The sequence below is a fragment of the Elephantulus edwardii genome, unplaced genomic scaffold, assembly GCF_000299155.1.
Source record: "Elephantulus edwardii isolate Elephantulus edwardi_28Jun2011 unplaced genomic scaffold, EleEdw1.0 scaffold00258, whole genome shotgun sequence".
Taxonomy (NCBI): domain Eukaryota; kingdom Metazoa; phylum Chordata; class Mammalia; order Macroscelidea; family Macroscelididae; genus Elephantulus; species Elephantulus edwardii.
The window spans coordinates 3,246,722-3,257,979 of record NW_006400008.1 but is presented as its reverse complement, the minus strand read 5'-3'; the positions used below and the strand labels follow the sequence as shown (position 1 = coordinate 3,257,979).

General features: G+C 36.3%; 1 protein-coding gene across 1 annotated transcript in view; it reads right to left on the bottom strand.

Annotated features, from left to right (window-relative positions):
- COL19A1 (collagen, type XIX, alpha 1) overlaps positions 1–11,258 on the bottom strand; it is a 669,215-nt gene that overhangs the window by 398,528 nt on the left and 259,429 nt on the right. Inside the window, exon 10 of the mRNA XM_006899482.1 lies at positions 8,051–8,095. Within this exon, the coding sequence (XP_006899544.1) occupies positions 8,051–8,095 (45 nt within the window). The remainder of the gene's footprint in view (positions 1–8,050; positions 8,096–11,258) is intronic.

The following is an 11,258-nucleotide window of genomic DNA, read 5'->3' as shown; positions in this document are numbered from 1 at the left end:
TCACTTGATGGCACCTAACAACAAATTGCTTTTATACTGAATGTGAAAAAAAAAATTCACATGCGAGTAACTTCTAAACAAAAATGATGCACCTGTCATAAAATACTTAATGACACTAAATTATCTCTCTACCATGTGAAATGCAATTTTAACAAAGAAATGTGGTTAACACACCATATTCATAAGTAAGATCTTAATGAGATGAAAAAACATGAAAAGAGACATGTTTGTTTAATAATTATGTGAGCAGAAATGATTGCTAGCTTAATTTTAAAAGCCTTTTTTAATTTTGGAGACTACATCTTTTTTTTTAATACACTAAAATCTCTGTTACCATCTGCGAGGATTACTTTTACTAAAATTTCATGTAAAGCACAGTCTTATTCAGAAATTCTAAAGAGGGTGAATTGAGAACTAGAGCTCTCCTCATTTTTAAATATAAAAATACTCTACAATCAATTGTACATAACTTTATATACTTACATTAAAACCATTCTTTACAGACTCAAAAAAATAATAAAAGAAAGCAACCTAGAAAGGGACAATTAACAAGAGGAAAGGAAATACTGAGAGCCTAGAAAAGAAAGGGAGAGGTTAAACCTATTACACCTGTAGATTCTAACAAAGGGGAGAAGGACTGAAACAGAAAAGCAGACTGACATTAAGAAATAGATAATTGGAGTAAAAATCAAAAAGAGCTACCCTTTTAGAATGTTCAGCGCTGATAAACGAGACTATCAAAATAAAAAGTTGTCTATTTGGCTAAAAAAGGATTGTTCTTATCTAACTTAAGAACAATAACAACGACAACATAGAGAGAGCTATGTTGGCCTAGTGGACAGAAAGTTATGCTACCAAGCCCAAGGTGGGTGATTTTAATCTGCGGCCCTCAGGCCTAGTTTAAATTGTTTTTTGTCAAACATTCTTTTACGTGGTATAGCACTGGTCTGTGTATTGCTGTACAGAGGTAACTCGTAGTTGCTGTGATGCTAAACACTGTGACACTGATGTTCCATGGTAGACAGTGTTTGGTGGCGCTTCCTGATTAAAACAAGCTTGGAAGCAGGAATGGCAGGCATCCACTTGCAAAATGGTTTGCCTCCAGAAACTCTATGAACAGTGGTCAGGTCTTTCATTCATAGTGTCGCTATGAGTCGTCTACAACTCAACGGTACTTAACAACAAAAACAACATGAGCTTCATATTTCCAAATGTCTTTGTCTTTAAGAGACATAAAAAAGTTAATGAACAACTTTGCTTTAAAACAAATCAAGAGATTACTTTTAACCCTGCTACTATATTCCAATGACACGTAATATTAGGTATTAGGAAAAAATAAATCCTTTACAGAAATCAAGAGCTAGATAATAACCACCAAAGGTTGCAAGGGGAACTCTCATGGCATAATCTGTAGGGAGCTGAACAACTGTGGAACAGATCATTGATTACTCATATGAAGAATTTTGTTGTTAAGTGCCCTTTAGTCCAGTATGCTTCACAGGTACCCATTAACTGTGGAGCCAAACCCTGCCTTATCCTGTGTCATCCTCATCATCTCTGACTCATGTGATCCCACTGTTAACAGTAACTGTGTCAATCTATCTCAATGAGGGTCTTACTCTAGTTCATCAACCCTTCACTTTTCGAAGTATGATGTCCTTTTCCAAGAACTTGTTGTTGTTGATTGCCTTTGAGTCAAGTATGACTCATAGAAACCCTATGAACACAAGGCCTGAAGCCTTTCTATAACTATCTACATCTAACCTCTCCTAATAACACACCCAAAGTATGTCAGATGAAGTTTCATAATCCTTGCTTCCAAGGAGTACACCGGCTGCACCTTTTCCAAGTTATAACTTGTTTGTCCTGTTGGCAGTCCATGGGACATTCAGCATCCTTCTCCAGCAATTCAAAGACATCAACTTTTCTTCTGTCAGCCTTGTTCATTGTCCAATTTTCATGCACATCACAAGTGATTGAAATAACCATGGCTTGAATGAGAGACGCCTTAGTCTTCAAATGGACATCTTTGCTTTTCATCATTATGGAGAGAACCCTGACAGTAGATTTTCTCAGTGCAATACATCTTTTGATTGCCTAGCTGCTTGTGCATAGTTGATATATATGTATATCAACATTCACATTTGAGTTCTTTCTCATTTCATGCCTCATTTTTAATGGAGGGAGGAAACCAAAAAAACCCCACCATAACTACAAATTATTAAGTTTCATGTATAATTACATTAAGAACAATTATATAAGAAAAAAGAAAAAAATAATTTTAAACATAAAAATGTTCCTGCACGAAGGTAGTGATTTATTGGAAGCCCTCATAATTTCAATAAATGAATACCATTGATTCTCAGACTGACTATAATCTCCACGTTAGAAGTCAATATTTTAGTTATGTTTTGGCAGGCTAAATCATTTATTTATGGCACTAGTACAAAAATAAGTAATAATTTATAATACTTGTTATATGTTAACTATGACATTTTAATCAGTCTGAAAGAAAGAAATCAAATGCTATAGAACTAATTTTTCATCATTCTCATTGCACTACCTAGCATTTCTATATCAATACTGCACACCACATGTCACAAGTGCTGATGTATTATTACTAGAAAGACATTTAGTGCTTCTCCCTTTAATATTCACTTGACTGAAAACCAAAACGAACATGTAAGCTATGAAATGGCTAAAAGAAGACTTCTTTGGGGAAAGTGTTTTTTATTCATTCCATCACAACCCTAGAGGTAACCAGTGAAGACAAAAGACGACAGGGTATCACACTAAGTCCAATGCAGGGCTCGCTATGTTTTCTTTTTTACTGGCCTAGGAAAATTTGAATTGGATTACCTGAAAATTATGTGATTTTTCTTGATGACAAGATAAATACAAACATTAAATAAAGCTTAAATAAAGAACGGTCCTACATTATTTGTGGAGTTGGCATTGTTAGGCTTCTTGTGTTAACTTCCACTTGTAGTCACCCAAGTACAACAAATATAGGAAAGCACATATTTATTTTATATTGGGTTTTAATAGTAATTTTTATACATTTACTCATTTCAATGCTATGTTTTACACAAAACTATGTTAGGCAGTTGACACATCTTTGCTTGCTGAAAGTGGAGATGACTTGCAATCATTACTGAACAAGATCAAAGATGATTGCCTTCAGTATGGATTAGACCTCAATATAAAAAAAAATCTTCACACTACACCAATAAGAAACTTCATGACAGATAGAGAAAATATTGACATTGTCAATAATTTCATTTTGTTTCAATCCACAATCAACACCCATGGTAACAGCAAACAAGAAATCAAAAGATGTGCTGCATTGAGGAAATCTGCGATCAGGGAACTTTAAAGTTCTAAGGGGTGTCAGTTAAAGAGTAAGGTGCAGCTGATCCAATCTGTGGTATTCTCAATTGCTTTCTATGCACCTAATAGTTGGACAATGAATAAAGAAGATCAAAGAAAAATGGATGCATTTGCAATGTATTGAATGGACTGCCAAAAGAGCAAACAAGAAATCTGTGTAGGAAGAAATGCAGCCAGAGTGCTCCTTACAGGCAGGGATTGTTGTTCTTATGTGCCATTGAGTTGCTCTCAACCCATAGGACTCCGTGCATAGAAGCTCTGAACCTTTCCTTGTCCTGAGCCAGTCTCACTAATTCCGACACACAAACCCCATTGCTCTATTTACTGTATGAATCCATCTCATCCAGGGTCTTCCTCTCCTGCACTCTCCCTCCACTCTTCTGAGTATGATGTTCCTCTCTAAGGACTGGTTTTTCCTGGCCATAGGCTCAATGTATGTGAGATGGAGCTTCATAACCCTAGCCTCCAAGGAGAGACTTGGTTCCACTCTCTCCAAGACAGACCTATTAGTTTTCTTGGCAATCTATGGTATGTTCAAGACTCTTGAACCACTAATTGAAGGCATCAATAGAGGTAGGGATAGTTAAACATAATCTCACATCCTTAGGGCATGTTGTGAGGACGGGTCTGGCCTGTCTCTATAAAGGCTATCATGCTTGGAAAGGCATAAAGTGAGAAGAGAAGAGAAAGACTCTCAACAAGATGTGCTAACACAGCGACTGAAAAAAAGGGCTTGAGCACAGTGGAGATAGTGACTGTGCAGAACTGGAATAGATTTAAATCTGTTGAGTTGACCACGATGAGATAATGGCACCTAACAAAACCCAAAATCTATCCTTTAAAACAACTTCCTTTAAAAACTGACTCAGTTGAATTATGTTTGCTAAGGTAACTTGTGGTGTAGTGCGCAGGAAGTTGTGCTGCTCAGTTAAAGGTAGCACCTCACTGGCAGTTCAGATCCTCCAGTGGCTCAGTGGGACAAAAATGGGCAATCTTCTCGTGTGACTTACCACCTCCAAAAACCCAGTGGAGGGTCACTATGAATGGTTTCCTGCTCTATAGCAATAATTTTTATGATGTTCAGCTTTTTCAGGTTGTGTGTGTGTGTGTGTGTGTGTGAAGATAATTTGTATGATGCTCTGTGGCAATTTGCTACAGATTGAAGTATAGGAAACCCTCAGTCTTCAAATGAAATAGGCATCTAGTCCATGGTCTTTACAATTACTTGCTATGCATCAGAGAGTTGGACAATGACTAAGGATGACAGAGTAAGAATTGATTCCTTAGAAATATGGTGCTGGAGAAGAGTCTTGAACATACCATGGACTGCCAAGGAAACAAATAGGTCTGTCCTGCCAAGGGTGAAACCAAATTTCTCCTTGGAGGCTAGGACTGTGAAGCTCCATCTCACCTACATTGGGCATGTGGCCAGGAAAGACTGGTCCTTGGAGAAGGGCTTCATGCTTGGAACGGTGGAGAGATAGCGCAGGAGAGGAAGACCCTGGATGAGATGGATTGATACAGTGGCTGGGGCAATGGGGGTTAGTGTGTCAGAATTAGTGAGACTGGCTCAGGACAGGGAAGGGTTCACAGCTGCTGTACATAGGGTCACTATGGTTCACAGGCGACTCAAAGGCACATAACAATAACAACAACAACAACATACTTCCAATGAAGTATGCTATACTTGGAAAAATTTCAGGGAATGCACAAGACCTGGCAATGTATCCTTTTATTATGCTTAAGATCATCCACTATGTCAGAGCCAAACTAACCACTACTCATTGCTGACCCTCCACCAGGTTTTTGGAGGCTGTGAATCACCATTGGTGGATTGGAACCACCAGTTGAGGTGCTGCCTTTAACTAAACAGCACAACTCCCCACACACTACACCACAACTTAACCCAGCCACTTTACAGAGTCAAACAAATAGTCTAAAGTCCAGCGGCCCCCTTGGAAATAACAGACCAACTTTTTGAAGAAATAGTTCATGATTAAAGTCATGAAAAGGCTAATTTTCTGGCCATAATGAGAAACAGCAGATTTCTCCACTTAGTTTCTGCTAGATTATAGAAATACCACATAATATTTTCTTTTCAATAGTTAACATAATTTTTGCTTATATTTCTTCCTACTTGTATCCATGTGCCCTTGTGGAATATGGAAAGCCCTGACCAAACAGCAGGTTTGTGAATTCCTTTGTCACTAGTCAATTTTATCACTTTGAATAGTCAAAATTTAAATATCATAAAAACCACAACAAACCAACTAAAGAGAGTTTTTTATATATCAGTTTAAATAAACAAACAAATCTGAAATTCAAATGGGATTGATTGTTCTTGTTCAGAAAATAAACTATGCCTTAAACAGCCCAAGATTCTGGTGCTGGTGTCACATAAAAAGGAGAGCTTTATGTACCTTTCCTATTTAACTTCACTCCAGAAACAAAAGTTAGCCACATAGAACTTAAATATACACATACATTCATATTATTATTACATTAACCTTACAGCTGATTATAAATTATTTGAATTGTGATTCTTTTCAATGCTTTTCCTTCTCTTTTTGAGGCTTACTTTTCCCTGATAGCTTTCAATGTTTCTCTAAAAATATTTCACATTTTAGTGAAATGGATTATTTGAATGCAACAGTTAATAGATATCTGGAATTAGAATGGAAATATTTGAAGCAAAATTTATTGGATGTTTTTTGCATCTTATACATATCTTGCGAGAATGTGTTACTTAGCAGTACCAACAATGCATATAACATATCAAGATGAACATAAGAATTCAATGAGGAGTTGATGATTTTAAATTACAAAGAATATCCATTCTCTTTGCTTTTCTCATTTATTCCTAGAGATAAAATTCCATTAATAAACCAGAAATGATGTAAATAAAGTATTTGTTTAAAGTCAAGCCCTTGTAATGATTTTGACTCTAAAGCAAAAATGCTTAGTAAATTCCTAAGGCAAGAAACTCACTTTTAAAAATAGTCTTTTAATGACATTCCCAATTACATGACTATCCTTTTTATTTTTAATCACATTTCTGTGAGAAAAAGCAATTATAGTTTATAACATGTGTAACTTGTCTTATAATTATAACAGACACTTATTCTTTCTTTTCTTCTTGAGAAAGCAAATAGCTATTAGCACCAAGAAAGGGACCTACAGACAAAACAGTCTAATTTGAGATTATTTACTCCCCTTTCTAGTATTCCTTCAGGCTATCAATTTACAAAACGTGTATGGGTAAGAGAAAACAAAGGAATGGCATTGTTTTTCTTTATTCAAAAGCAAAATTAGATTTTTTATATTCAAGGGCTGTAAATGATTGTCTGACTGGAACATTTGGATGAGTGTCTTATTCTCCACAGTAGAAAGCTTTAAGTTTGTAAAACTATGATTGCTTGAAGTCCATTTCAATAACAGACTTACCAACTTACAATCATGTATTAAAATTAAATGCTCTGTTCAAATGCAAAATTAACCATAAATTTCTTGAGAAGGCGACATGAGGTGCTTCACTTTAAATCCTTACTCTCTCTAGATGCACCCTCTCCACTTTCCTTTGGGGGCTGTGAGACTGAAGTCTATAGTTTGCATCTCTCCTACTAGCTCTCTGGTGGCCTAGTCAGTAGTGGATCGTGCTGCCAAACCAAAGGTGGGTTATTTGAACCCACCAGCTGAAGAAAGGTAGACAATCTTCTCTGATGTTATTTACAGCCTCTGAAAATCCACAGGAGTTATCAGCTATGGGTAAATTGTAACTTGATGGCAATGAGTATGAGTTCTGAGTTTATAGGGATCACAGGAAGCTCTAGAGACCAAGTTCTTAGGAAGCTGTACTGTTAACCCAAAGGATGGGTGCACCAAATCTGAGAAAGAAAGATTAGCAATTTCCTCTTGTGAAATTTACAGCCTCTGAAAACCAACAGAGGGTCATCTGAATCCATCTGACTTAACGGCAATTAGAATTTTTAATGGGAGTCACTAGAAGAGCTGAGATTGAGAGAATAGAGTGGAGATATTTATTGCCCTGGCTGATTGTGGGATAGGTCATTTCCTATGTGCTAATCTTGGGTTGACTGCTTCCCTGAGCTCCTATTTCTTTGCTCTTTTCCTCTCTCTTCATTCTTTAAAACATCCAGGCTTAAGGAATTAACTGATCCCTAATCTTGACTAGTGCACTCTGGATTTTCCTCTAACTAGTCCACCCTTTTAAAATTATCCCTCTGTTAAAACTTTTTTCAAGTTATTTTGCTTGGAGTGTGCCATCTCGTTTTTCTTAGACTCTTACTGTTAACAAGTCATATTCCACTGATAAATCAGGGGTACATATAAATGAAGCATTTATGTAAAGACTGTCCACTCAGTACATCAGTGATGCTCTAACACAAAATACAAAGCTCAATTAAATGCTTGAGTAATTTACTTATCAATACAATGCCTTTAATTAGAAATTTCTAGGTACCATTACCATCCAAACACAATTAGAAAAGTTTCTGATAATCATCAATATATAATTAACACAACTTTAAAGCAATAATGGAAGTAAATATATATTGATTTAAAATAATTAATTGTATATAAAACACAAAAAGGTATTTCTCAGAATGCAATTTAATGACTTTATGTAAATAAAGACACCTACCTTTTCACCACTTTCTCCTTTGCTGCCTTCCAAACCCTGCTCTCCCTATAGAAGAAGAAGAAGATGTATATAGTAACAGAAATATTACTTATAATGCAGTTAATTATTTTAATGATAACAGCAATATCTAGGATATAAGCTGCATGTTTTCAACTCTCAAAGCAATAATCTTCATAAACCTGAATGTTTCTATGTACAAAATAAATATGACAGCAATATTTTCCTCATAGGTTTGCTTAAAGAACTAAACTCATCAGCATTGTGTAGATGCTGCATAAGTTATTATTACAAAACTACTCAAAACCAAGAAAGGAGTGCATCAGGGATGTGTCCTTTCTCTATAATTTTTCAATCTATATGCAGAATAGATCATTCAGAAGGCTGGACTTTATGAAAAAGGATGTGGCATAAGGATTGGAGGAAGGTTCATCAATAATCTGCATTATACAAATGCCACCACCTTGCTCACTGAAACTGAGGAAGACTGGAAGTGTTTGCTGCAGAAGGTAAATGACTGCAGTCTTCAGTATGGGTTGCATCTCAACATCAAGAAAATAAAGGCTCTCACTATTGGACCAGCTGACAGAATTCTGGTAGGAAGGAAAAGAGAGTGAGGTTAACCATTAACAAATTAATTAATCTTGCTCCACAATCAACAATTTTGGCACTAGCAGTCAGGAAATCAAAAGACAAGTTTCTTTGGGAAAGTCTGCTGTCAGGGACCGCTCCAGAGAGCTAAAGAGCAAAAAATGTTAGCCTAGAGATGAAGGCACACCTTTCCAGTCCTTGATCTTCTCAATTGCTTGATATGTATCTGAGAGCTGGACAATGACTAAGGACCATAGAAGAATAATGAATACCTTTGAGCTGTAGTGCTGGATAAGCATTTTGAACATATCATGGACTGTCAAAAGAACAAAAGGGTGTGTCCTGGAGAGGGAAAAATGAGGCTATTTCTTGGAGGCTAGGATTTTGAAACTCCATCTCATATGCTCTGGGTATGTTGCCAGGAGGAACCAGTACTTGGAGAAGGGCATCATGCTTAAAAAGTACAGGAGAGGAAGATCCTGGATAGCCTTACACAGTGACTGTGGCATTGGGGGCAGGTGTGTTAAAGACAGAGAAATTGTCTCAGGATTGGGCAGAGTTCAGAGCTATTTATTATTCAAAGGGTCACTAGATGAGTCATATTTGACTCCATGGCACATAACAGCAACAACAACAATAAAATTATTTCATTAGATTCACTGAAGCAGCTCTCTTCATGTTCATTCTTCAGAAAATTGATGTTGTTAATGTTTAATAATTAATGGGTTCAAATTCGAATTCCAGAGGTCTAGCTCCATCTCTGACACTAGTTCCTTACTCTTCACCACCCACTCTGTCCTACGTCTCAATTATGGAAAGAGGTTTGGTTGCTGAAAGGTACGTCACTATCTACAAATATATATATATATATATATATATGAATATATAATTTACAATATTGTTTTTGTTATTGTTGTTATGTGCTGTTGAGTTGTAACTGACTCATTGCTGATTCTACAGTAGATTGTCAAAGGTTTTAAATTGTATGGGATGAGAGTGTTCATCTTTCTCCCTTGAGACAGCTTGTAGAGTTGAATCACTTGGTTTGGGCTTTACAGCTCAACTCCTTATCCACTAGGCCAAACGTCAGGGAATGAATTTCAGCTCCTACTGATCTATCTTCTCAATGTTAGCCATAATTTGTTATGATTCACAGCCGAGCACCTTTGTACAGTCAATAAAACACAAGTAGACATTGTTCCAGTATCCTTTGTTTTCAGCGACGATCCATCTGACATTAGCAATGATATCCCTGGTGCTATGGCCTTTTATAAATCTGACATGTAATTCTGGAAATTCTCTGTTTATATACTGTTTAGCCATTTTTGGATAACCTTCAGCAATATTTGGCTTGTATATCATATAATGATATTGTTAGATAATTTCCACATTACGTTGGATCACATTTCTTGCAAAAAGGAATAAATTTAGCTCTCCTCCCATTAGTTGGTCAAGTAGCTGTCCTCCAGATTTCTTGATTCAACTTGGAGAACACTTCCAAGTTTAAATGTTGAAACAAGTAATTTGGTATTCTATTAATTCATGGGGCCTTATTTTTTGCTAATGTCTTCTGAGCACCTTAAACTTCTTTATTACTGCTGGTTCTTGATCATTTGCTATTTCCTGAAATGGTTTTATGTAAGCCAATTCTTTTTGGTATAATAACTGTGTATTCCTTCCATTCTTTTGATAATTCCTAGGTCATTCAAGTTTTTGGCCATAGCAATCTCTCAGTATCTCCCAGTATTGCAATTAGAGGCATGGATTTGTTCTTCACTTGCTTCATCTTGGGAAATGCTGAGTGACATCTTCCTTTTTTATTGTTTTATAGCAGCTCTTTACACATTCTGTTACAATACTTTGCTTTGTCTTTTTTATATATTTTTTTATTATATTTTTGTGTGTGTGTCGTCAAATTGGATCTGACTAGTACAGGAGATTGCCCCTCCTTGTCCAGCAGAGCATCTGGTAGATTTGAACCGCATATATCAGGGACTGCAGTTCAGTTTCTTGCCACTAGGCAATCAGAGCTCCTACTTGGTCTTCTCAAACTGCCCTTTGAAATTTTCTGTTTAACTCTTTTATTTCATCATCTCTTCCCTTTGTTATGGCTTCTTGGTACTTCAGTGGAATTTTCAGTCTCTTCTTACATCTATTTCGGTCTTTGATTCTTCTGTCTTCATAATGACCTTTTGCTTTCCCCATGAACAATATCCTTGATGTCATCACACAACTTATCTGGTATACAATGATAAGTGTTCAATGCCTCAGACCTGTTCTTGAAATAGTTTTTAAATTCAGTGGAATAGACTGAAGGTATTTTGCCTTATGTAGATATAGTTTTATTTTCTCTAGATCCAATTTTAATTTATATAGGAGTAGTTGATGGCCTGTTCCAAAGTCATCACCTAGTCTAGTTTTTATAGCAGAATTAGGGCTTCTCCAGTGATTCTTCCTACCAGAGGAAGTCAATCTGATTCCAGTGAAATCCATCAGGTGAGGTCCATGGGTATGGTCATTGTTTGAGGTTGGATTTTGGTTTTTCAGGTGTTTTTTTAAATAAAAGCATTTGTAATAAAGAAAGGCAAAAGTTGGGAATAGTGAAGAAGAATCAGTGGTC